The following is a 27,600-nucleotide window of genomic DNA, read 5'->3' on the forward strand; positions in this document are numbered from 1 at the left end:
CTGTGTGAACAGCTCATTTTTGTATTTACTGGTAAAGCATTTAAATTCAATTCATTATTGATGTTCCAAATCATTATTCATTATTCATCATTGTAAGTTAAACTTTTTAATAATGCAAGTAAAACTATTGGTTTTTAGTACATTGTTAATGTGCAAACAGGGAGTAGGGGGAGTGTATGCTTGTTTCTGTCTGGTAATGTACTTGGAGCTGTTGTCATTGGAGAGCTCTATGGAATACTAGCCTGATTGTCTACCTATTTACCTATCATGTCTTATTCAGTAAGGAGTCAATTCAGCCTTTAATTAGTTTTTTTCTCCTGTTTTCAAATTCCAACATTCACTGTCATTCAGCTTTATTTTGAAGTTCAGAACTGTGAGGCGGATCAGGTTTATTTCGTACAATGAGATTATACAGCAGTCTGATGAGGCCTTGTCATGCACTACACAGCACTAAATTCATACATATGAAATGTATGCAGGACAAAATGGTACACAGAAAATACTAAAGTCTGTATTAGTGATGTTATTGTTAATTAAAACTGTTTAAAATAATATTTAGTCACTGAAAAGCCAAAATAAACTTAAAAAATGTATATGAAAACTAGTAATGTTGCTTTGTCAACTAACTGAAATAGAATAATATATCAACACATATAAAAATAGTATATAAATAATAGTAAAATAACACTTGTATGTATTTAGATCTCATTTACAATTTCATTATACACACATTAGAGCCAAAAGTAAATAAATAAATAAATAAATAAATACATTAATATCTACACACACATATTCACATTAATTATGAAAATATCAAATATTGATAAAGATGTCATATTCACAATTAATTTATCAATTTAAACATATAAAATAAAATAAAAAACAGTGAGGGAAATTTTTGGTCAATCTGAGGAACAAAATCTGCCGTATGTCAAAAAATAGGTGACAGTTATGCATAATTCACAGACTTCTTTTACCTTTCTGTGAGTTCTGTGAAATTTGTTTTTAAATAACTCTTTCTCACACTCCAGAAATAGAACTGTTATGTTTATATTTGATGTTTCCTGTACCTAACTATTAAATAGACCACTTACCTAAACCATAGGCACTGTGAGTCTATCAAGCGGAAGTGACAAATATATATCTATGTTTTTTTATATGTTTAGATGTTGATGCTGCAAGTTGGTTAGAGTTTAATGTGCTTAGAGTTTGCGAGGCAGAAAATGAGTGCATGCCTGATGGCGGGCTACCCTTTTTCCATTCCTAATTTGCCCTTGCTGGGATAGTGCTAGAAAAAATTCTGTGCCTAGGGGGTTATATGTGTTGTAATGGTTTTCCTCCATGCGCTCTTTAAACAGGCATTCATGTGAGAACTTCTTCTACAACAAAGAAGAGATGTAATATTAGCATATACCTTTGCAAATATGTCATTATTTCAGAATGCACTTAATAAGAATAGTGATTATGATCTATTCTGCTGAATTTCAGTTTCAAAAGGCCTCTAAATTATCAACATGATCAAAGTGCTAAAAAAAAACACACAATCTACATTATGCCTCATTTGACTGGTAGTTTATATATATATATATATATATATATATATATATTTTTTTTTTTTTTTTTTTTTGGGCAAGTAGAAGTCCTTGTAGTATAATTGTAAACATGGCAACCTCCAGGTTGTAGTTCACAAGGTTTTCTGCTCCCTCTTTACAGATTTGCATAAGTTAAAAATGAGAATAACTTTTACACTGTTTGTAATATTTCAAGATGAACATTTACTGGACTGAAGACTTATGTAAGTGCTATACAGTTATAAAGAGTTTAACAATTTCAAGTTAGCAAAATTTCATCTTACTTTTTAACTTTATAGATATCAGCATCTGATCAAAATTGCATAATTTTGCTTAGTTTGGGCTTCTGGAAAGAATTTATGTTTTCACCTCTTCGTCTATGAGCTCCACATTCCCCTATATGTGACCCTGGACAACAAAACCAGCCTTAAGTAGCATAGGTATATTTGTAGCTATAGCCAAAACATTTAATGGGTCAAAATTATAGATTTTTCTTTTATGCCAAGAATCATTAGGATATTAAGTAAAGATCATGTTCCATGACAATATTTTGTAAATTTCTACTGTAAATATATCAAACCTTAATTTTTGATTAGTAATATGTATTGCTAAGAACTTAATTTGGACAACTTTAAAGGTGATTTTCTCAATATTTAGATTTTTTGGCAACCTCAGATTCCAATTTTCAAATAGTTGTACCTTGGCCAAATATTGTCCTGTCCTAACAAACCATACATCAAAGGAAAGCTGATGATGTATAAATCTCAGTTTTGAAAAATAAACCTATATGACTTGTTTTGTGGTCCTGGGTCACATATCAGTGGTTCTCAACTCCAGTCCTCGGGGCCCACTGCTCTGCACATTTTGTGTGTCGCCCTCATTTAACGCACCTGATTCAGATCATCAGCTCGTTAGGAGAAAGATCCATGAACTGAGTGTGTCAGATTCAGAAACATATAAAATGTGCAGAGCAGTGGGCCCCTGAGGACTGGAGTTGAGAACCACTGCCCTATATCAAACTATATGAGCCATAAAAGCCTGATGTATCAAATATGACACAAAACACACATACAGACTTCCTTTTGTATTTTGTTTAAAGGTTACATTATAAAACATTAGATTTTTTGAGTGTAATTTAATATCTCAGGCTTTACAGGGTTAAAGGTGATTCTGAGAAATGTAATGTTTTGTCATTGAATTTCATATGTCTTGCATAATGGATGACCTTTCTCACCATGCCATGTGCAATTCCTTCTTGATTCATGCACAAATATCGTTCACTCTTCACACCACGGATACCCACTATGCCCGGCCTGACAGCAAACACTCTTAGCAAGCCTTAAAGACAAAAAGAGAATGAAGAAAACTCATTAAATAGAAATAAAATAAATGAGAACAATATAAAGAAGATAAATCTGTGTGTATACCATTCTGACACTTTAATATGTGTGAATGCCTTACTGAGATATTTTATCTCTGTATTAATGAAGGTTAGGTAAATAAATCATACTGTACTCAGAAGGCTCGTGAACGCCCCCCACACTGCCGTTCATCACAATCTGTAGGTGGAAACCAATCCCAACACGGCAATACAGCAGCTGATGTTGAGCTGGATTAGACTCCTCTACGGCTGCTGGATATTCAAAGAGCAAAATGAATAACATCTAATAAATGTTGAACTGTACAGTTAGATGGTAATTTTGACTATTTAGAGTGCCAGCCTCAGAGAAGACGAGAGCAGTGGATTTATTGATTTATTTACTGTATATTACGCTGCTGTCACACAGATCTAATATAAACATGCCATTTCTTTCCCAGCTGTTTACCTTAACAGACAAAACCAAATGTTTTCGTAACTCCTGTGTGTTTTTAAGGTAAACTTGTGTGTATTTGACAGTTTAAGTGCAATAAGACATGAAAGAGAACTTAGTTTAGTACTCACATGCTGTGTGACAGCCACTTTTTATTAGTTTAATAGAAACCATAACATTGTAACTTCTGATCTACTGTTTAAAATGCATGATTTCAGCGTGATAGACATGATAATCAAAACCAAACAGATTTTTGGCAGAGTATGTAGGCACAAGCTGTAAAGGCACAGCTCTATTCTGGAAAAGGGGGCGGGGAGCAGCAGCTCATTTGCATTTAAAGAGACATGCACCAAAACAGCATAATTCTGCTTTAATTCAAAATAGGAATTCAAAAAAAGTCCCCAGGCAAGTCCCCAGATGACTACTATTTCTGGCGAGACTGTGAAGTGCATATCTTATGAGTGATAAGGCTGCTGAAGGTGGTTATTTTGTAAAAAGTTTATGTTCTCATTTGTTAAAAATTGTATTGAATTAAATATAATTATTTCTGTTGTACAAATAACTCTCCTGCCAACACACACAGTTCACAATGTGATTTAGCTATCAGTGAAAAGTTATCAGTATGCGTCACAGATCTGTCCTTGTGTCTTTAATTACTGCGAACTAAGCAGGACATGAAGCTTCGTGTGCTGTGCGTCTATATGTGTGATCACAGCTGACATGCTGCTAAAACACTAACGTGTCAGAAAGCATCAGTAAGATTTCAGTGTTTTTTTTTCATTGAATGTCATGCATAGAAGTATCCAAACAAACTTTAGAACAAAATATCTAGGCATGTACATACTACTATACTACTCTTAATTGTTCTGATTGTGTATTATATGCAGAATATGAGAATTTATGTATGTATTTTATACCCGAATGACCTACTGCGACTTTTCACAAATGTGCATCAATGTAGCATATCATCTCCAACAGTTTTTTGTGTCAGTTTTTTGTCACCTACAGCAACAGATGTTGTTTGTTATGGTTGCTTGGAGATGAGGAGCCAGAGTGAAACTCGAGGAACCAGAAATAACTCAAACAATGTATTTAATAACCTTAAGTAGCAATACAAGGAACTCACAACTGAACATAACGTTAAGACGACACAAAGAGACTGAGGGACAAACGACTTATAAAGGGAGAGACTAATGACAATCACAGGTGTCGACAATAATAAGGGAGAAACCAAAGTCAACAGAACAACAGGAGGAGACAATGGGAGAGACCAAAACAGAACAGTCCAAAAACCAGAAGCACAAGAAGACATGTAACATTGTTATATTTACAGACAGACAGCTGTCATTCGTTCCGCTTACATCCACAATATTTGCAATCATTACATAAATACACTGTCAGCAAAATGGCAACTGTCTTAAAATGTTTCATTTACATATTTAAACATTTCATGACATTTCAGAAAACACACACACATTTGGATTAACATAAACTGGTACAGTTTTGATCTTACCCTTCTTTCTCATCTTTGCATCCCTCATTGAGAGCTGCCACATGTGTCTCAGGCGGCTGGCCTGGTCCCCTGAAGACTTAGTTTCTTCATCTGTGCAGTTACAGCTTACACATAATGACAATATAATTAATATAAAGCATAAAAGCATCCAATGGCAATCCATGGTGGAGGCATCAGGTCAACAAATACCAATATGGCCTCCAGGTGAAGCACTTTGACATGCTACCAGCCACTGACACTTTTAAGGTCCACAGTTTCCTTCCTAAATCATCAGTACTGTGACTGACTGCTGATATATTCAAACTAAATGAACATAATGTCCTCTACTCAATGTAAACAGACTTCACAGGGTCAGTGTGCCTCCACTCATCCTGTCTCCATCCTTTATAAATACATGATCTGCACTGATACCTCTACTAAATGAACATTCAGGACAGATGCATGTGGAGAAAAGAACCCACGCAGATACGCTTTTGCGTCTGTGTATATGACTATATAAAATCTTATCATTTGAGTGATACAGTATCTCCTCACTCATGCATATTCATGAGCGAATGTGAGGGCCTTCATTTGCTTGCATTGATTTGTTTGCCTTTATTAACTTGACCTCAAAGAAACTCTGTTTCCGTTCACATACAGCTAATAATAAACTACTACTAATAGTACAACTACTGTTGCTAATGTAAAATAACCTGCTAGTATTATATACATTTCACTGTAGAGCATAGGTTAACATGACATAATTATTGCATCTCAAGTGTATGAACAGTTACATGGAAGCTTGTTTTCACCAAGGAATAAAAGTAAAAATGTTATTGCGACTTTTTATTTCAGAATTCTTTGTTTTTTTGAGGGGAACTGAGAAATAAGTCAGAAGTGTAAGTTTATATCTCTCAGTACTAAGGCTACATATACACTAGTGCATTTTTGTTACTAGTACGCATAATTTTTTAAGCTGCATGGAGTAGTTGGTGAGTTTAGTTTGTTTAGGGTTTGCAAGGAAGGAAATGTGTGCATAGTGGATGGTGGGCCACCCTTTCCCTGTTCCTGTTTCCCTTGCTGGGAAAGCGCTAGGAAAAACTGTGTAATAGTTTTCCTCCATGCACTCTTTAAACAGACATTCAAGAACTTCTACAACAAAGAAGAGATGTAATATTAGTATATACACAAAATTCTGTAGTTTTTACAAAATAATTTGAAAAAAAAAAATTGTAAAATACTGTAAACACATTTACGGCCAAAAACTGTACATTTTACAGTACAAAACTGTAACTTACAAACAAGAAAATTTGAATGTAAAGCAGTAAATTCAACAACGCACATGTCACAAATACACACACATACACGGAGGAGACAGGAGGTGAGTAGCAATCCAATCCAGAGATTTGACAAGCTTGTAAGTACAGCAAATGGAATGACACCGTATGTATGAGTTCTTAACTGACTGTCCTTGTAACGTTGAGTAGATGTGAGTTCCAGAGAGTGAGCCACACCAAAACCAGAGAGCAACGGAGAAATCCACGTGGAGAGAAGCATGGAGTCAGGAATAGCGTTAGCATGTGAACGGTAGACCAGGCAAAAGGGGAATGGTGAGAGTGTCTCTTATATAGGGCATGGCTCAATGAGGATCAGGTGCAGGTGATTAGAATTGGGGTGATGATGAATGAGTGGGCGGTGCAACTGGAGTTGTGGCAGATGGAGGTGGCTGTGGTGAATGCCTGACACTACCCCCTCCTCCAGGGGCGGCTCCCGACGCCCTTACACGACGCAGAGGGCGACCACGACTGCGAGGGGCAGGACGATCCGGGTGGTTCCGATGGAACTCCTGTAGTAAGGTAGGATCGAGTACGTCGTCTCTGGGCACCCAGGATCGCTCCTCAGGCCCATACCCCTCCCAGTCGACGAGGTATTCCAAGTGGCCCCCCCGACGCCGTGAGTCCAAGAGCTCGTGGACCGTAAAGATGGAGGGTTGGTCTAGGACTTCCGGAGGAGGGGGTTCCCGCATGATCTGTGGCAGAGGGAAAAAAGGTTTTTAGGAGGGAAATGTGGAAGGAAGGTGGGGTGAATGCGGTACCTGGGTGGGAGCTGAAGCTGGAAGGTGACGTCGTTGATCTGCCTCAGGATTTTGAACAGACCAACGTAGCAGGGACTCAGCTTGCAGCAGAGCAGACGCAGACGTAGACCGCGGGTGGACAGCCAGACCTGATCCCCTGACTGCTCCAATCCTTCTTCTGGTGTCAGCGAACCTCTTGTGTTGACGAACTGCCCGCTGGAGATGCCAATGAGTCCCACTCTCTCTCACTCTCTTGAAACCAGTGGTCTACAGCTGGAACATTAGAGGGTTCCTCCGTCCAGGGAAACAGCGGAGGCTGATAACCGAGTACGCACTGGAAAGGTGTTAAGCTGGTGGTATCTTGGCGGACAGTATGCCCGGAAGTAACGCCCCAGCTCTTGGATTTTTCTCTCTGGCTGGCCATTGGTCTGTGGATGATAACCGGATGAGAGGTTAACAGAAAAACCAAGTAGCTTAAAGAAAGCTTTCCAGGCATGCGAGATGAATTGAGGTCCATGGTCCGACACAATCTCCTCTGGTAGGCCGAAATGACGAAACACCTGCTGGAAGAGATGCTCTGCAGTCTCTAGTGCAGTGGGCAGTCCCCTTAGAGGGAATTAGAGAATCGATCGACAATGACTAGTACACAGGCGTTACCTTCTGAGTTAGGGAGATACAATCACAAAGTCTACTCCTATGTGGGACCAGGGCCTCTCTGGGATGGGTAATGGTACCAGCTTTCCTGTGGGTAGTTGACAGGGAGAGGTAGACATAGCACAGACAGAGTAGCTTTGGACGTACCTGATGGTATCACGGCGCATACTGGGCCACCAGTAATGAGATTGAAGGAGCGAGAGTGTCCGTTTGCTGCCTGGACGTCCAGAGCCCGGAGACTGGTGAGCTGCACCCAGAAGTGGTTGACGTTGGGAGCGAGGCACGTAGATCTTCCCCTCTGGGCATTCCAGTGGAGCAGGCTCCTGGAGGGTGGCTTGCTGAATGTTTGTGCCTTGATTCCAGAGGATGGGAGCTGACAATCAGGTTGGATGGGATGATAGGTTTGGGTTCAGAGGGGCAGTCGGAGGAGAACTGATGAGAGAGAGCGTTGGCAGAAACATTCTTGGAACCGGGGTGGTATGTAATCTTGAAGTTGAAGCGTGTGAAGAATAGTGCCCAACGTGCTTGTCTGGGGTTTAAACGTCTTGCTTCTCGGGAGATATTGGAGGTTCTTGTGATCCATGATGATGGTGAACTGATGAGCTGCTCCCTCCAATCAGTGGCGCCACTCCTCCAGGGCCAACTTGATGGCTAGTAGTTCTCCGTTTCCCACGTTGTAGTTTTGCTCCGGAGACAGCCTACGTGAGTAGAACGCGCAGGGATGGAGGAGAGGCTCGCCGGCCGCTTGGGATAGCACCGCACCCACTCCAGAGGTGGAAGCGTCGACCTCAACCGTGAAGGGGAGTTAAGGATCTGGGTGGTGTAATAAGGGTGCGGTGCTAAAGATGTTCTTGAGCCGTTGGGATGCTTCGTGAGCAGCAGGGTTCCAGGTGAGATTCTTAGGTTTACCCCTCAGGAGGGAGGTTAACGGAGCCGTGATAGAGCTGTAGTTCTGGATGAAGTGTCGATATAAATTCGGAGACACCAAGAAAACTTTGAAGGTCTTTCACTGTGTGAGGTTGAGGCCATTCTTGTATGGCGGAGACTTTCCCCTGATCCATCTGCACACCCTCGGCGCTGATGACAGATCCAAGAAATTGTACTGATGGTTGGTGGAACTCACACTTCTCAAACCTGAGGCCGGCGAGGTAGATGGTTGGATGGATCCTTGACTCCGAATGCGATTTTTAGCACGATTTGGCGTAGCTTGTCAGTGATTTACGGCTCTGTGTATTAATTGCCACTCCAGCTGAACGCACGTGATGGAGCTTTACTAGTAATCAAAGTACCGGCTTCATTGACTAAGCGCGCCTCACAATATCGTGCGATTAATCGTGCAGCCCTAGAAGAAAGGACTCCAGTCCAATGCTGTCGTCATATAGGGCCATAGCACCGCGGATTTCAGGGTTGAATCCTTGTCTGTAGTCTCCCAGCAGCGTGATCTCGTTCCAGCCACTAGCCGCCACCAGCATGTGGAAGTGGAGAGTGTAGTCATTCACTGAAGAAGTCCCCTGTTGTAAGCGGAACAGCTGATCAGAAGCGGTGAGTGTACCGGTAGCCGTGCTGAAAACCTCTGAGAATTGACTAGTAAATTGTTCATAGGAGTGAATGGGATTGTCGGAGCTCCAAATAGCTTTTGCCCATCGGAGGGCCTTACCGGTGAGGAGAGAGATGAGAAAGGTGACTTTAGCGTTCTCCAAGGGAAAATGTGGTGCATTTGGATCTACAGATTGACTTGGAGCACAAAACCCGCTACATTCAACTGCCTCGTCCGCAAATGTGGCGGGCATGGCCATGGGAGATCCTGAGGCAGATGGCGGCGTAGGTGTGGGTTGAAACGCCGTCTTAAAGGCATTCACCAACTCGGTGAGGGGAGCCGATGCAGCTGGTGTTTTGGTGCTCATGTTTGTATCGGTCTGGTCTTCTGTCACAAATACACACACATACACGGAGGAGACAGGAAATGAGTAGCAATCCAATCCAGAGATTTACTGACAAGCTTGTAAGTACAGCAAACTGAATGAAACAGTATGAATGAGTTCTTAACTGACTGTCCTTGTAACATTGAGTAGATGTGAGTTCCAGAGAGTGAGCCACACCAAAACCAGAGAGCAACAGAGAAATCCACGTGGAGAGAAGCATGGAGTCAGGAATAACATTAGCATGTGAACGGTAGACCAGACAAAGGGGGAATGGTGAGATTGTCTCTTATATAGGGTGTGGCTCAGTGAGGATCAGGTGCAGGTGATTAGAATTCGGGTGACGATGAATGAGTGGGCAGTGCAACTGGAGGTGTGGCAGATGGAGGTGGCTGTGGTGAATGCCTGAGAACACACTGCTATTAAAATCTGTTTTGTACCTTTAACATACTGACATCCACCATAATAATGAGGTGGGTTAAAGAGAAAGCCACATGAAGAATCAAAGCTCATCACAAGTAGCTTGGCCACAAGCATATACTACTATATAAAAGGTGCACACAGTCATTCACGCAAACACAAAACACCATCATGGGAACACACAACACTTAAATAATGCAATAAACATTCATTAAACAACAGAATATGTAACATAAATCCCTAATGTACATAACTGTTAACGCAAACTATTAAAAAAACACAATTATTTAAACAAAATACTTTCAAACGTGTAGTGTCAAGCAGGGAATTCTGGGAATATCAGTTTACAGTTTTTGACTGTAAATTATACACTGATTTGTTCTTTTTTACTTCTAAAAACTGTACAATTAACAGCATTTTACTGTAAAATTTACATTTACTGTTTTTAGTACAGGAACTTACTGTTAACCTCTAACTCTTTTTTCTGTAGCGTATTTTTTATATTTTTTTTTACAAAATTTTCAGTTAAAATTACACTAGTAAAAGGCCTTTTAGTATAATTGTAAACATGCCAACCTTCAGGTTGTGGTTCAAATGTTTTTCTGCTCACTCTTTATAGTTTTGTATAAATTAAAAATGAGAATAACTTTTACACTGTCTGTATCATTGTTGTGTGAGACTGAGACAAACAAAGACGTAATATAATGAACAGTCTCTAATAAAATTCAAAACAAGGGTACACAGGAACAGCAGGAAGACACACACACCAACATACTCTAAGGTCCAATAACAAACACTGAACTGAATACAACTTATAAAGGGGGTGCTAACGATATAAAGACAGGTGTGGGTGATTAACCAATAATGACTTAACAAGAAACGGAACAGGAAAAAACATATATGGACACAAGAGGGGGAAACCAACAAAACAGTCCAATGGGGGTGTGACAAAGGGCAAAACCAACACAAACAGTCCAAGGGGTCTGACAGTCTGTAATATTTCAAGATGAACACTTACTGGACTAAAGATTAATGTAAGTGCTATTATAAGTGCTATATACAGTTATAAAGAGTTCAATAATTTTTAAGTTAGCAAAATTTCATCTTACTTTTTAGCTTTATAAATGACAGCATCTGAACAAAATTGCATAATTTTGCTCAATTTGGTCTTCTGGAAAGAATTTATTTTTTCTCCTCTTCAGCTATGAGCTCCACATTCCCCTATATCAGTGGTTCTCACCTCCAGTTATCAGGGCCCACTGCTCTACACATTTTGTGTGTCTCCCTCATTTAACGCAGCTGATTCAGATCTTGTAAGCAGAAAGATCCATGAACTGAACTGAGTGTGTCAGATTCAGAAACATATAAAATGTGCAGGGTATTTTGCTGACAGTGTATTTATGTAATGATTGCAAATATTGTGGGTGATTTGGGACTAAAATAGTTTAAAAGCCATTTTAAAAAGTGATGAGGCCATGTTTTGCGAATTTAACGAGAAAAGATGTTGCACTTTAATATCCTTTTACTGTGACTGTATTCAGAATATAGCACAGCATCTCATACACTATTACTGGATATCAGGTACATCAGAGCTGCACAGATGCACAGACAAATGTGATTGGACAGCTGAACGAATGACAGCTGTCTGTCTAAATATAACAACACTGTAAGTGACAAAAACTGACACACACACACACACACACACACACAAAACTGTTTGAGACCATATGCTACATTGCTGCGCATTTGCAAAAAGTCACAGTAGGTATAAAATGCATATATAAATTCTCATATTCTGCATATGATACACAATCATAACTATTAAGAGTAGTATGGTAGTATGTACATACCTAGATAGTTTGTTTGGATTCTTCTATGCATGACATTCAGTGAAAAAAAGGCTGAAATCTTACTGATGCTGTCTGACTGTTTTTGTACCGAAACTGAGATCAGGGACACATTAGTATTTTTGTAGCATGGCAGCTGTGATCCTGCTTAGTTTGCAGTAATCGAAGACATAAGGACAGATCTGTGACGCATACTGATAACTTTTCACTGATAGCTAAATCACAATGTGAACTGTGTGTGTTGGTAGGGGAGTTATTTGTACAACAGAAAATAATTATATTTAATTCAATACAATTTTTTAACAAATGAGAGCATAAACAAAATAACCACCTTCAGCAGCCTTATCACTCATAAGATATGCACTTCACAATCTTGCCAGAAATAGTAGTCATCTGAGAACTTTCTGTCTTATAAATACTGTGAATTAAAACATACTACTCTGTTCACATACTGTTTTTCTATATAGTAGGGAAAAATTTAATTTCAAATGCAAATTTAATTTAGATGGTTTTGATTATCATGCCTATCACACTGAAATCATGTGTTTTAAACCGTATATAACAGAAGTTACTAAGCTAATATGGTTTCTATTAAACTAATAAAAAGTGGCTGTCGCAGCATGTGAGTACTAAACTAAGTCCTCTTTCATGTCTTATTGCACTTAAACTGTCAAATACACACAAGTTTATCTTAAAAACACACAGGAGTTACGAAAAAAGTTGGTTTTGTCTGTTAAGGTAAACAGCTGGGAAAGAAATGGCATGTTTATATTAGATCTGTGTGACAGCAGCGTAATATACAGTAAATAAATCAATAAATCCACTGCTCTCGTCTTCTCTGAGGCTGGCACTCTAAATAGTCAAAATTACCATCTAACTGTACAGTTCAACATTTATTAGATGTTATTCATTTTGCTCTTTGAATATCCATCAGCCATAGAGGAGTCTAATCCAGCTCAACATCAGCTGCTGTATTGCCGTGTTGGGATTGGTTTCCACCTACAGATTGTGATGAACGGCAGTGTGGGGGGCGTTCACGAGCCTTCTGAGTACAGTATGATTTATTTACCTAACCTTCATTAATACAGAGATAAAATATCCCAGTAACGCATTTCTATTTTTATTTTATTTCTATTTAATGAGTTTTCTTCATTCTCTTTTTGTCTTTAAGGCTTGCTAAGAGTGTTTGCTGTCAGGCCGGGCATAGTGGGTATCCGTGGTGTGAAGAGTGAACGATATTTGTGCATGAATCAGGAATGAATTGCACATGGCATGGTGAGAAAGGTCATCCATTATGCAAGACATATGAAATTCAATGACAAAACATGACATTTCTCAGAGTCACCTTTAACCCAGTAAAGACTGAGATATGAAATAACAGTCAAAAAATCTAATGTTTTGTAATGGAACAGTTTATTGAACCTTTAGACAAAATACAAAAGGAAGTCTGTATGTGTGTTTTGTGTCATATTTGATACATCAGGCTTTTATGGCTCATATTGTTTGATGTTTGATTCTCGAGATTTGTTTGCCTTTATTAACTTGACCTCAAAGTTCACATACAACTAATAATAAACTACTACTAATAGTACAACTACTGTTGTTGCTAATGTAAGATTACCTGCTGGTATTATATACATTTCAATGTAGAGCATAGGTTAACATAACATAATTATTGCATCTCAAGTGTATGAACAATTATATGGAAGCTTGTTTTCACCACAGAATAAAAGTAAAAATGTTATTGCGACTTTTTATTTCTTTTTTTTTTTTTTTTTTTTTTTAAATTTTTGAGAAATAAGTCAGAAGTGTAAGTTTATATCTCTCAGGATTAATGATACATATACACTAGTGCATTTTCATTTTAAAACACATAACTTTTGCTATGGTTACACCTGTTGTTTACACTACTCTGGAGACTTTCAAAAACTCTGCAGACCACATTTTTGGCCCTGTTTACACTAGTGCTTTTCATTTTAAAACATCGTTTTAAAATGGCGTTTCACTGGGTTTCAGAAAATAAACACACTACACAACTGAAAACGCATGTTAGTTGACCACTCAGTCTGCATACATCATCAAGGATGTTTTAATTTAAGAGAAGTAATCATAAAAAAAGCAGATTTTTGAAAACCATGGCACAGCTGCTCACATTTGCTCTGCGTATCCTTGATGACCTTGTAAAAAATAACATCATGCTCATTTGTTGCGTCTCATTTTAGAGGCTCGTTTAAGAAAAGTAACAGTGAAATTACAGTATTTTTACACCCCAATGAATAACAGTCCATTTTATTTTGGTTACTTCTTTTAAAATAAAACATCCTTGATGACGTATACAGCCTGAATGGTCATGTGACATGCGTTTTCGGTTGTGCAGTGTGGATGGAGATCGATGGAAAACGAAAACGAAAACGAAAATGCATGTGTAAACAGGGCCTAAGAAAAAAGTCTCATAATTTTGACTTTTTGAGTGTACATCTTGAAATACTGACTTCATCTACTGCAACTGCAAGTTAACATCCTGCAAGTCTGATTTTATATCTTATATTTTTTTAGAATAGCAAGTTATTTCTCAGAACTGCAAGATATAAATCTGCAAGATATATACTGGGACTCTGACCACACTGGAACCTGTGAAAACGCCCAGTTCTTATATGATAGATAAACAGCAGTGTCTGACGTAAGTGATTTTGTTCTCTGAAAGCACAAAATGTTAAAATCATTATGGAAAAAATGATACGCCTCATATCTTAGGTTCTCTCAGTGTGAGCACTGATAGTTTGCTTTCATCAAGGAAAGTTTTTATTTATTTATTTTCTTGGTAATGCTGTTCTCCTAAACAGTATTAAAGAGATACACATACAGACTGACCAAAATAGAGCTGTTCTGCTTCTATATTGTGAAGTATATGAGATTAAAACGGATTGTTGAAAAAGAAAAAATTCAGGACAGGGTCCTTACGTTTATGCATTATTCTTACGTTTATGCATTATTTAGTTTGATCAAAGTTGGAGCTAAACTCTGCAGGAAAGTGGACCTTGAGGGCCAGAGTTGAGAATCTCTCTTTATATATTTACATCTATAAGAAATTGTAAATATGTTTATAAACTGCCTTTAATTTAAAAACAGTTTATTTTACAAATCCAGAAAGAACTCACAGTAAACAGGGCTGGCTTAAAAATGAACATCATGACTGAACAGCTCCATTCTGTGACTTTGAGTGATATGTTGTAATAGTTTTGTAAAATTGTTCACTTGTTATGAAACTTATTTTGAGGAATTACATTTGTTATTTTCAAATGTGACTTATTCTACAATAAACAAAAACGTTTTTGACACAAATCATGTGATTGTCTTGTGTCATTAAATTCCTTTTCTGTAGGATCATATGACCAACTTATTTCAACACCGTCCTTAAACAGCTATATTTATTAGATAAATGCTTTGGCGTTTATTTAGTCCATTAACAGTGTGGTCAAACAACGTATTTGCAAAGTAACTTAAATAAAACTTTAAAAGCAGTACTTAAATTATATATGAAAGTAACCAGCCAAGCTTTGATCTCGAAAGCCTCCTTCCTTCTTTGACGTGATTGGTCAATTCTTATAAACACTCTGCGTGAACCTAGTTGTCCTTGCAAATGCCTGAAGAAAAAAAAAAAAAAAAAAAAAACTCACCGGGTCCATCCATGTACTGTGTAGCGGCAGCTATTGAATGTCTGTGAAGTGTGTTTTTACCTTATGTTCTACGACTGTTCGCTGTCTTTTAGCATAGTTTAACATTTTAATGAGAACATTAAAGTTTAGTTGTGTTTTGCTTTAAGCTCGCTTTATAAGTAAGCATGGACTGCAGAGTTCTGTCAGTTCAGAGTCATGTTGTGAGAGGATATGTGGGAAACAAATCTGCTTCTTTTCCATTACAGGTAAGATTAAGTAGCTTTTGCAGTGCATTAGATGCCTGCAGTGTCATTTACATGTGTAACGTAACGTTAGTTGTGATGCAAAGCACACCCGACTGCATCTTCAGCCTTCAGAAAAATGAATCTGCTTCCTGAGCTCTTATAAAATAAACCCAACGTTAGTTCCCCCTCTACGAAGCATGTCTGCATGTGTAACATGTTTAACTTGTGTGTCACTGCTAGGTGCTGGGCTTTGAAGTCGATACTATCAATTCTGTGCAGTTCTCCAATCATACAGGTAAATAAATCTTGTTAGTAAAGCAAAGGAACAACAAACAAAGTACTGAGACATTCTGAAATGTGTATAGATTGTTTTCAGTTTGCAGATTATATGCTGGTGTTATGTGATTATAAAAATGTTTAAAACAGTTGAATAATAAATGGTCTTATTACGTAATCGAGGCTGGTCATGTGATCAAAGTTCACTGTGATGAGGCAGTACTAATCACTCCTCTTGGCCAGGCTTCTCTGAAAAACATATTTTAGCTAGGTTTTAAAGTTAATATAATGCTTCTGAATAAATATCTAAACAGCTAAAATATGATTTAATATGTTCTTGTTTAGGTGAAATAGTAAGAAGATCTAATTAACTTTATCTGGGTGGGTTTATCTTGTTTAACTCTCTGGTGTGGAAAAGCTTTCATCAGATCAAAGCTCAGCTTTCATTGTGTTGAACAGCATGTGACAGTATTATTTTCCTTTCAGTGAGGCAAAGCCTTAAGCTCAGTATGACTTTTTCCTTCCAGTTTTTTTTTTTTTTTTCCATTCTGTCTGTACTCAGAATTTGCAAAACGGTGAGGCAGTTCCCTCCTTTTTTATTTAAAAGTACCAGACTACCAGTGCATGAGAAATATACCTAGTGGATAGTGACAAGGAACATAACAACTAAATATGACCTAAAAAAATCCCAGTTTTTCCCCCCTACTACTTTCACTATGTGAATAAACCCCAGCTTTTCCACAGTATATGTGAGCGCCATATCTATTGCAATATACACTGTGTGCAGAATTATTAGGCATGTTGATAATCTGGTCATATTTTTTTTTTCAAGCACATTTTACCAATTCCAAACCACAAGAATTCACTGAATTCAAGAATTTATCTTCCCAAAATCTGGCAGTAAGTTTTGGGAGTTAATTTTAGTCCATCTCTGCAAGTCAGACTTTTCAGGATAGGAGACTAAACATGAACTCCCAAAACTTACTGCCAGATTTTGGAAGATAAATTCTTGAATCAGAGGTACAAGAGAATGTGATGCTTGTCCTTCAAGAGTCACTCTCAACTTATCTGTCTATAAAGCCTATAAAAAAAAAAAAACTGTCGTTGTGTATTTCACAACACGTCAGCTTGTTATTCTTATTAAGTCAGGGGCATTTTTTAGGATTTTTTACCAAGCAAAGTCTCTGAGAACCTGACACATTGCACTTCTGAAGACTCCAGGTAGGTTGCAGTTCTGGAAAATGGTGGCGCTGGAGACTAAACGGTTCCTGATGGTGTCACACCTAATTCTTCACCTTAATTCCTAATTCTTCTCCTCTTCTTCTCCATCTGTTTTTTCTGACCATGCAGACTCAACAAGCATTTCGCTGTCCAATGGTCAAGCCTTAACTTTGCAAATTCTTGTAATGCATTAGTATTGCATTCTTCTCATGGGCATTTAATAATTTGGACTTTTCAGTCTGGGTTAAATATCTTTTTTTGGCTCATTTTATCTGTAAAAGAAAACATGCCTAATAATTCTGCACACCTGAATATAAGGAGTTTTTCACTTCCAGCCTTCACGGACAATTATATATCACATATAAATGATTAAATACAAAATTAACAGTAGTTATTAAGACTGATGTGGTTTGAAATTGGTAAAATGTGTTTGGAAAAAAAATATGACCAGAATATCAACATGCCTAATAATTCTGCACACAGTGTACATTGCAACTGCGTCTGGGATCGCTTTTCACCGGGCCCCATTCTTATTATACCGGATACAGTTTGTAAATGTTTGTAAGACAAACCCTTCCCCCAGCAATCCAATCTCACCGCATCCCAGTACTTGGAAAGAAAATGAGGTGTTCTACTCAACCCAAAAGGAAATAAATATGAGATGGGAGGAAAAAATATATTACAGTTCTTTCTCTTGCAGTTATATCTTTGGGTAATTACACTGTATATAAATTGCGGTCATCTGGGACTTCTGTTATTTAAATGTCTGTTACACAGAAATAATGATTATAGTGTGGTTGAAAAGACTGTTTATGTTGCTCTTTCTGCATTCACATTTACCCCGACCCTCTGATTCATTAATATGGGCAGCGACAAAACCTGCTTCTCACGCTCCACTGACACTCGCGATGTGAAACTGTCCTAATAGACATAGCTAAATCGTTGTCATTCAGGAATAAGATCGTGTGGGTGTTTGAATGGAGATCTCAATATTTTAAGGATTAATCGTGCAGCTCTAATGTAAACACTGCAAAATGTTTTGGGAGGATATCGTCACATCGGATCTCGTGAGATCTCGTGCCACGAGATCTCGTCACATCCCTAAAAATAAGTAATTAATGATGAGGGTGAGTAATTATGACAGAATTTTCATTTTTAGGTGAACTATCCCTTTAAAATAGTTAAAAGTAGTCAACAAATAAATGCACTATGGCTCATTTCAGAGAAGTTATTTATTTATTGCTCATGGTCCATTATATTCCTGGCCACCTTGTTGACATTTTAACATGTTTGCATTGAATGGGTCAACCATTAAATCTGCTCCGGGCTGGTTGCTATAGGCTCAAATGGGTTTCTGAGGGCCGTTTGTTTTCGCTCTGCTACTCATGCTGTTCACATCCTCTCTTAACCACCACTTTTCATTTTACTTTGCTTGTGAGGAGGAATTTATAACAATACTCCCACTGTTCAGTGTCCCATGGTTATACCTCCCACTTTATTTTCCACACAAAGCATTTTTGTCAGCCTCTTAAAAAAACATTCTCTCTTCCCCAGCATGATATCACACAGTGGTATCAGGACTTTTGTATATGAATGTACAGTTAAAGTCAAATATATTTGACTTATATATGCAAAATATATGCAAAATATTTTATTTTATTTTTACAAAATATTACATTTAAATTTAAAATACATTTTGTATTTTATTTTATTTTTATTTAATACTCACCTGAATAAGAAATTTAACATAAAATACATTTACATATATTCCGCAAGAGAAAATAATAGTTGAATTTATAAAAATGACCCCGTTCAAAAGTTTACATACACTTGATTCTTAATACTGTGTTGTCCTATGTACTATGTTTATGTATGTTTATGTATGTTACGTATTGCGTTTGTCCTAAACAGTTAAACTGCCCACTGTTCTTCAGAAAAATCCTTCAGGTCCCACAAATCCTTTCCAACAATGACTGTATGATTTTGAGATCCACAGTATTAAGAATCAAGTGTATGTAAACTTTTGAACAGGGTCATTTTTATATATTCAACTATTATTTTCTCTTGTGGACTATATGTAAACGTATGTGAAATGTCTTACTCAGTGGCACAAATGGATCTACTATATAAGTGTCCATGATGAAGCAGATTTACCAGACCAGACAGTCTTTTGCCAGTCTTTATTTGTTTTTGATCATCATGTTCCCTTGTGCCAACATCCTGTTTTTAACTGACAGTGGAAGTACTACATAATTTCGTTGGCATAACTGAAGGTTTAAAACAGCAGTAGTTTTAACAGTAGTTATTTGAGCATCTGTTGTCACCTTTCACTCAGCTTGTTTAAATCATAAAGAATAAGGAAGTGCTGCTCAATACAACTTTTTTGCTTAAGGTTTTGAGAAAATATTGCTTGATTTTATAGCCTCTAGCATTGTTTGCAGTAACATGAGCTAATATTTGTATAGTGAACAGGTGTTCCTGTGAAGCTTTCATCTTTCTACCCTATCGAGGTTAACTAAAGACTTCACCTACACTACACCTTTTATTGGTTTTATAATAGAAACGTGTCTGGACTTTTTATACGTGGGTGGTTTTGGGTTTGTGGATTTTTTTTTTTTTTTTTTCTCTCCATCTCAAGGTTTCATCAGCATTATTTAAAATTAAAGGCAATTGTGGACCATAAACCTTCCCTGAGAAAATTTTCCTGGGATAGGCTGCTGAAAACTAATAATGTTTTTAAGAGATAACATTTTAATTAAAATGTGGGTGCTTAATAATTTTTTAATATGTAGTAACTGTTTTATAAGAGTAGTATTATGTGTTATGAATACGTACTGTTCTCAACCACACCCTTTAGTCCTTTCAACACCCTTTTTCATACCTAATTATTAAAACATGGATTTAACATACAAATGATTTAGGCTACTTGAATGAAGTCTTTCTCATGCTAGGATATGAGCACTGGAAGGGCCAAGTGTTGACTGCAGATGAATTGCACGTCCTGTACGAGGGGATCAAGCTTAACAACGTGAACCAATATGACTATGTGCTCACAGGTACCCTTATGTCTGCTGTAATCTAATTACTGATGTAGATCATTCAATAACTGTAAGACACAACACAAGCCCAGAATGGGTTAAATAGAATTATATATGTCCAAAAGTATTAAAAGTGACATGACTGTTTATAACTGATTGCATTAGGCATGATTTTTGAAAGATCATTATTCTCTAAAACCCAGGCTTTTGAGGCTGTGTCTGCCAACGCTGCTTCAAATGATGGTCAGTTGATTTGGTCCAGATGTTTTCCATCCATCCATCTTTCTTTCTTTCAGGGTACGCTAGAGATGATTCATTTTTGGCAACGGTGGTGGACATTGTACATGAGCTGAAGAGGGCAAACCCAGGCCTAGTGTATGGTGTGTATGAGCCATTATACAGAATTGGTGCAAACTGCTGTCCCACATTCAAAAAAAAAAAAAAAAAAAAGAGTATTTAAATCTTAGCTGTTTACTAAGATCTACCAAATGTAAGTATCGAAACATTTTTTGGTGTTTCGGTAGTGAAGTCTTTGTTTTGTTGGTGTTAAAATTGTCACTACCGTAACAGTCACGACCAAAACATGTCATCACTGTTTCGGTATTAACAAAAGGGAACACGTGATTTTCATATTTGGGGCAAATAAAGTAAATTTTAGTACAGTTATGCACGTTTTGTGTTTTAGTAGTGTCAAAGCATTACTATCACTACCAAAAATGTGCAGTCAATACCGAAACGTGGGATGTTTTGTCAAAAATAAAGTATACTGAATCATCAGCTAAGATGTTATGACAGTTTTTGGTTCAATGTATATTCAAACTAATGAATTCTTCAGTTTAAAATCAGTATGATCAACTTTTTGCCTTTTACAAAGAAAAATTGGAGTCAAAATACAACAAATCTCATAAATTGCGTTTGAAATATTGTTAAAAATGTACTTGTTATTGATTTTCCTCTGGAAGTTATAAAATGTAGAAGTAAGCAAAATCTTAATAGGTCAATATAACCCTTCTTATTAAATTATTATTACTGTTTTGGTAGTGACAAATTTAGAGAGAGAGGACAAATATGCCAAAACTTTCTGAAAATACAATATTAGAATTAACTGCACAATTACTACAAATGTGTACATTAAATATTATGCAATTTGCATACATAAACATTATTTTGGGAAGAGACTTTTTTTTTTTTTTTTTTCTCTTTCAAGACTTTTCCAACTCTGACTTTGGACCAGTTCTGTAGAATGGCCTGTATATAATAAAGCAATAACCCTTTTGAAATATTAAGGTTTCATTTGTTGACATTAGTTAACATAAACAAACAATGAACAACTTCAATATTTACAAACAAAACAAAGATTACTAATAAATGTTTTGCATTTATTATTTCATGTTAGATAATGCTTTGAATTTATAGCTATGAACCTCTAGATCAGAGTTGCCCGAACTCAGTCCTGGAGGGCCTGGTGTCGTGCAGAGTTTGGATCCAACTTGCCTCAACACACCTGCTGCCAGGTTTCTAGCATGCCTAGTAAGAGCTTGATTAGTTGGTTCAGGTGTGTCTAAGTGGGGTTGGAGCTAAACTCTGCAGGACACCGCCCCTCCAGGACAGAATTTGGACACCCCTGCTCTAGATAGCGTAGGTCATTTACATGCAGTCTGCACCACATGGCACAAGTTGATTGGTCTCTGTTGGCTCTTCAGTCAGTGAGATTGTTTATTCAGCATTTAAATATCCGAGTTCAGTGTTTGCTGTAAGCTGGCTCCTCAGAATCCATTCAACTTCCCCAGCTCCACCTATCTAAACAGTTAACTGAATTTTTGTATGCATATTCAAACAGCAGCAGCATATCTCTGATGCTTACAGTGGTGTATCTGTCTATGCAACAGCAGCAGCATAGCAGATCTAGTCTGCCAAGACCAAATACATTAACATTCCCATATCCATTAACATGCTAAAACTCTTCTGAGAGTTTTCATTACTTAACTAATTTTAACAAATGAGGTCCATTGTGTTATCATGAAACTGCATTTGGAGTTCACTCAGTAAGACTTGCATGTTACTGTGCGAGTCTAACCTGATATAAACAGAATGCCGTTTTTGAAGGGGGTGCAGTTGGATTTCTGAGCACTGATCCAAACATCACTGGCCTGTGCTACTGTACTTTATGCTGATTGTGCTTATTTTTGCTCTTTTTCTTTTCTTGCCTTCCAAGTGTGTGATCCGGTTTTGGGAGATAATGGCGCTATGGTAAGCATATCTAAAATAAAGTAATTTTCTGTTATCATTTCTTCTTTTTCTATTAAAAATATAAGCCTTTGTTCAGCAGAAACACTTTGTGAAACACTTAAGATATTGGTAAAGGGATAGTTCACACAAAAATGAAAATCCAGTCATTAATTACTCACCCTCATGTTGTTCCAAACCCGTAAGACCTGACGTCACATGGGCTATTTTTACAATGTCCTTGTCCTTGGAATGTGTCAGTTGTGTTGCTGTCTATGCAGGGTCAAAAAGCTCTTGGACTTCATCAAAAATATCTTCATTTGTGTTCTGAAGATGAATAAAGGTCTTATGGGTTTGGAACAACATGAGGATAATTAATAACTTAGTTTTCATTTTTAGGTGAAGTAACCCATTAAAATACTTAAAGAAACTGATCATTTTCGGTGTCTTCTCAGTATGTGCCTGAGAACTTGCTGCCCATCTACAGAGACAAAGTCGTCCCGGCTGCAGATATAATCACTCCTAATCAGTTTGAAGCTGAGTAAGTGTCATATAATGCTGATTTCTTGTTTATTTGTGTCGAAATCTAAGGCCCTGTGTACTCCTAGTTCATGTGATGTTATTATCCTGTGACCATTTGGTCCACCCTCAGAACAGTTGTTTATGACAGATGTTTCTAAGGGATTTTTGGTTGGCTTATAGTGTCTGATCTAAGTCATGTTCTGGTTCCAGAGAACATTCTTTGATGTTCTATAAATAAATGCAAAATGTGGGAATGGGGACATATGTGAATGGTTGGATTTTCATGTTTTATGCCTGTGGTTCACCCACAAGTCTTTATCGTTACGACACACCCAACACATGGAAATATTTTCTTTCTCATAGGCTCCTCACTGGTAGAAACATATGTTCAGAAAAAGATGCAGTTGATGTAAGTTTTTATCAGCTGCCTTTTTTAATGCAGCAGATCTGCTTCTGTATTCTACTGTCAAATGATCCAAAAAATGCTGTTATAAAGTATAACAGCACTGGGATGTTTTTATGATGTAATGCTGTCCACACTCACAGCTCTCTTTCATTCGCATTTCCATTAAGCAAAAGTTTATTTATCCAATATTTGTTGTCAGTGTATGTAGGGGAAAATGAACATCCATCTGATTGTTATCACAGAATATACAGCTGACAGATTTATCAGCTGAAGGGCTTTATTTTGCAATAACAACCGGCTGGATGTACATTATCCCGGTTATTACATGGCTACCTGTCACAAAACTAAATAATTACATAGGAGATATTAATTTGAGTCGAAATATTTGAAAGCAAAACTGCCGTGAAAAAAACAGTTGCTAGCAAGTGGCAAGTTCTAACCAGACATCATTTCACCACATAAATAAATATGATGATAAAAGACATTTATTTAAAATGAAACTGTTTTAAAATCTTGCCAGTTTGTTAGTTATCTTACAATCTATTAATTGTTGCAAAATGGCAGCATCTGCATTTGTATGAAACAAGAAAGAGTGGGTCTGAGTGAGTTTGGAACAGCATGAGAGTGAGTAATTAATGAGTGAGTAATTATTTTCTTTTTGGGTGAACTAATCCTTTTACATGCATATACATTGTCTTGTTGCTATACTATTGAAAGATCACTTTAACTTATAGTAACTGTAATCTTGCAGACCTTATTTGAACAGGAATTTAAACTGTTTGGGTGTATTTCAGGTGATGAATCTGCTGCATTCGATGGGTCCTAGCACAGTGGTTATTACCAGCTCTGACCTGCCCTCTCTTATGGGGGATCAGTTTCTGGTCGCTCTGGGGAGCCAGAAGAGAGGTGATTTTGACATTTTTGATTTCCAAACAAGTTGGAGCCCAATGCAGTGCAATTTACAGCTCTTTGCCTTTCTTCACACTTTGCATCATCACTGCCTGGGTGGAGCTGCAGTTATTTCTGAGAATTCAGTTGCCTCATTTTGCATATCTTGTTGAAAGTTCACACATGGCAGCTTTTCTCTGTTGTACAACAGAGAGACTCAGATGATCCGATGAGCTTTTTTAAAACTGTTGTGAGAAGGAGATAACCACACACGTGATCACAAAATTGCTATGTTGTTTGGCAGCCACATATAGCCTACAGTTAGAACAATAGAGAACAACAGTCCACTTCTGGTACATTTGACAGGGGAACTTAAGTAGATCAGCGGTCAGATGAGATGTTGTCAGACCACATGTCGGTTTTTCTGTCCTGTCAGCCGTTACACTGTGCTCATAGTAAATGCTTTTCAGTTGCACGCACAAATAAGGTGGTGCGTACTGTAGCCTGTATCATTTCATATTAAAGCGCCAATGAACTACGAGTGTGCATGTCAGATCTGTGTTACGTTCAGCAGTGGCAGCTCTTAAAGTAACAGCAGCCAAATACAGGGGTTGGACAGTGAAACTGAAACACCTGGGTTTAGACCACAATTAGTATGCCGTTTGGCCTCCTTTTGCAGCCAATACAGCATTATTTGATCTTGGGAATGACAAATACAAGTCCTGCACAGTAGCCAGAAGGATTTTGAGCCATTCCTTTCGCAGAACAGTGGCCAGGTCACTATGTGATGTTGGTGTATGAAAACATTTCCTGACTCGCTCCTCCAAAACACCCCAAAGTGGCTCAATAATATTCAGATCTGGTGACTGTGCAGGCCATGGGAGATGTTTAACTTTACTTTCATGTTCATCAAATCACTCTTGTCACCAGTCTTGCTGTGTGTATTGGTGCATTATCATCCTAATACACGGCACCACCTTCAGGGTACAATGTTTGAGCTATTGGGTGCACAAAGTCAACCTTCACACTCTGCTCTTATTGGTGGAATGTGCGATCAGTAAAGACTGGCCACCAGGCTGCATAAATATAGCCATGAAACCTCCAACACTATATTGGCCAGTGTTTCAGTTTCATTGTCTAACCCCTGTAAGCTAATAAGCCAGCTGCTGTGATGTCTGTTAATCGAAGAGCAAAAGAAAAAAGAGGAAATCAAAACTTTTGTAGCTTTAAAGTATAATCTATGTATAATTTAGAATTTAGTGTTTGATAAGTTTATTCAGTTTCTGTGTATTTCCTACTTGCTGAAGGACACAGGTAAATATGACATTTATTATAATGGGTTTATGTGAAGATTGTTTTAAGTTCACTTAAATTAGAAGTTATTGTTTTAAGTCTGATAAATGTTAAAATTGATAGCTCATAATTATATTGTAATGTTGAGTGGCTGACAGTCAATGGTTAAATATTAGGAAAAAAATAATTTCCTAGAGACATCAGTAGTGTTTGTGTCAGTGATACTCACCTTAAGTCATAAAAACAATATTTAACAAATATTAAAAAATACAGTCTTTGTTTCTACATTAATTTGAAGATTAAATGTAACATTATTGCAATATAAAAGTAGATTTAAAAACTGGTGGGATTAATTGTGATTAATTTCAGAAAAAAATGTGTTTTATTGATTGACAGCACTGGTTTTTAGTGATGATGAACTTATGAACTGTTAAAGTCAGACCTACTGTGAACTACAAGGTTGTTTAAACAATTTCATTATTTCAACTTATTTTTGAAATAATCATATTTCAATAAACAATTAACCCTGGTCATTTTGACCCCAAGAGGATTTTCTTTTTGCAAAATGGAATGCAAAATAGGACAGGCTGAAATGTAGGGATGAAGGACCATAATTACAGTGTGTAAACACATAAATACTACTATATAATTAGTGCTTGTTAAATATTAGCACTCTTAGAAGTTGAAGAGTAATTCGAACTGACTAGTTGTTTCTCTATTGTTTCATCCCAGTTGCTAGTTTAATGATATACTGTTGTATGTGTTGTTTTTCAGCTAGAGCAGATGGTACAATTTTGACTCAACAGATTCGTATGGACATCCCCAAGGTGGATGCTGTGTTTGTCGGAACAGGGGACCTGTTTGCTGCCATGCTGCTTGCGTGGACACATCTCCATCCAAATGATCTGAAGGTCAGCAACATAATGCTAAAATATAGTTGCATTCTCAAGTTTAAGAATAAAGCAGTTTGCTTTAGCATTAGCAAGTTGCATACAGTGGTTATATTTGGTCATTTGCTCAAGTGTTCTGTAGGATATGCTGAAATATAACCCAAAGCCTTTGATGTGTTTTTGACAGACGGCCTGTGAAAAGACTGCTTCAGTCTTACACCATGTCATTAAGAGGACTATTACTTATGCAAAAGGTAAGACAAATTTATCCCTTAGACCTTCCCTTAAGTAGCTTCTATTCATGGCAGCCATATTTTTAGCTTCATACAATATGATGATAATGTAACAATCCATTACCTTGACTCATCTTAGAGGTGGTTGGTCCGAATCGAAAGCCCAGTCCTGCACAGCTTGAACTGCGGATGGTCCAGAGTAAAGCAGACATTGAGGATCCTGCCGTAGTTTTGAACGCTGTTGTTCTGTAGGGCTTTAATCTTAGACTCTGTACTAGACAATATGAATGTCATGCATTTAACAGCAAGAGTTTACAATCACAATACTTTGGATGTTGGACGGTTCATATTTTATGCTGTAGTGTTATAAATTATTTTAGAACAACACTAATGTTCTTAGAATTTAAACTGTGACTTATGGTACTCTATAGTGCATTAATGGAGGCACTACATCCAAAAACTAACATGGTACCTTATGTTATTCACATTCCAGCCATGATGTGCATGTGACTATCCAGCCACTGTTAGTATTTTACTATGAATTATGCATATGTCTATCTGGATAAAGGATTTAAGATGATTTATTAACATTAACATATCAGTGTTATTTAACATTTGATTTGATTCTGTCTGTTATATGTAACGTACTATTTGATCCGTTAGTCTTATATCATCAGAACAACTGTACAAGCCCAGTCAGGTTTGAGAAAAATGTCTATTAAATAATAAAAATCAATTTTCTCTACTAAGAATGTGCCTTGAAAATGCTGCTGTAGTACTTTCATACTAAAACAATCTTCATTTTTGTAATGATAAACAATGGCAACTGGCATATTTTGACTATTAATTGTAATAAAATTCATTTTTATTCATCTTTTGTATTAAAGAATTTAATTTTTTAAATATTTTCAAATGATT

General features: G+C 37.1%; 1 protein-coding gene and 2 long non-coding RNA genes across 7 annotated transcripts; 2 read left to right on the top strand and 1 right to left on the bottom strand.

Moving 5' to 3' along the window:
- Window positions 1-2,816: 2,816 nt before the first annotated feature.
- LOC127171241 (uncharacterized) lies at window positions 2,817-10,034 on the bottom strand. Its single transcript, XR_007828484.1, has 3 exons — window positions 4,896-10,034; window positions 3,087-3,204; window positions 2,817-2,909 (listed from the first exon to the last, which is right to left on the bottom strand). It is a non-coding gene; the product is annotated as an uncharacterized LOC127171241 (long non-coding RNA).
- Window positions 10,035-11,129: 1,095 nt separating this feature from the next.
- On the top strand, window positions 11,130-14,564 carry LOC127171240 (uncharacterized). Of its 3 annotated transcripts, XR_007828483.1 has the most exons (4): window positions 11,130-11,706; window positions 12,723-12,842; window positions 12,960-13,063; window positions 14,345-14,564. It is a non-coding gene; the product is annotated as an uncharacterized LOC127171240 (long non-coding RNA). The 3 variants fall into 3 exon arrangements; XR_007828481.1 differs by lacking the exon at window positions 14,345-14,564 and having other exon boundaries at window positions 12,960-13,975; XR_007828482.1 differs by lacking the exon at window positions 14,345-14,564 and having other exon boundaries at window positions 11,130-11,702; window positions 12,960-13,975.
- Window positions 14,565-15,438: 874 nt separating this feature from the next.
- On the top strand, window positions 15,439-27,554 carry pdxka (pyridoxal (pyridoxine, vitamin B6) kinase a). Of its 3 annotated transcripts, XM_051119759.1 has the most exons (11): window positions 15,440-15,710; window positions 15,930-15,984; window positions 20,138-20,242; window positions 20,521-20,604; window positions 22,440-22,474; window positions 22,906-22,991; window positions 23,336-23,381; window positions 24,173-24,284; window positions 26,334-26,470; window positions 26,637-26,703; window positions 26,822-27,554. In XM_051119759.1, exons 1-11 carry the CDS (start codon window positions 15,630-15,632, stop codon window positions 26,932-26,934), a joined length of 921 nt encoding a protein of 306 aa, XP_050975716.1. In that variant the 5' UTR covers window positions 15,440-15,629; the 3' UTR covers window positions 26,935-27,554. The 3 variants fall into 3 exon arrangements, with proteins under 3 accessions (XP_050975717.1, XP_050975716.1, XP_050975718.1); XM_051119760.1 differs by lacking the exon at window positions 20,521-20,604 and having other exon boundaries at window positions 15,439-15,710; XM_051119761.1 differs by lacking the exons at window positions 22,906-22,991; window positions 23,336-23,381.
- Window positions 27,555-27,600: the final 46 nt, after the last annotated feature.

The sequence above is a fragment of the Labeo rohita genome, chromosome 9 (assembly GCF_022985175.1).
Source record: "Labeo rohita strain BAU-BD-2019 chromosome 9, IGBB_LRoh.1.0, whole genome shotgun sequence".
In the NCBI taxonomy this organism is placed as follows: domain Eukaryota; kingdom Metazoa; phylum Chordata; class Actinopteri; order Cypriniformes; family Cyprinidae; genus Labeo; species Labeo rohita.

Excerpts from the sequence above, each read along its gene's own strand:
- pdxka (XM_051119759.1), top strand. The coding sequence starts at position 15,630 with ATGGACTGCAGAGTTCTGTCAGTTCAGAGTCATGTTGTGAGAGGATAT. Across the intron at positions 15,985-20,137 it reads GCAGTTCTCCAATCATACAG|GATATGAGCACTGGAAGGGC; the intron begins GTAAATAAATCT and ends TTCTCATGCTAG. Across the intron at positions 22,475-22,905 it reads TGGGAGATAATGGCGCTATG|TATGTGCCTGAGAACTTGCT; the intron begins GTAAGCATATCT and ends GTGTCTTCTCAG.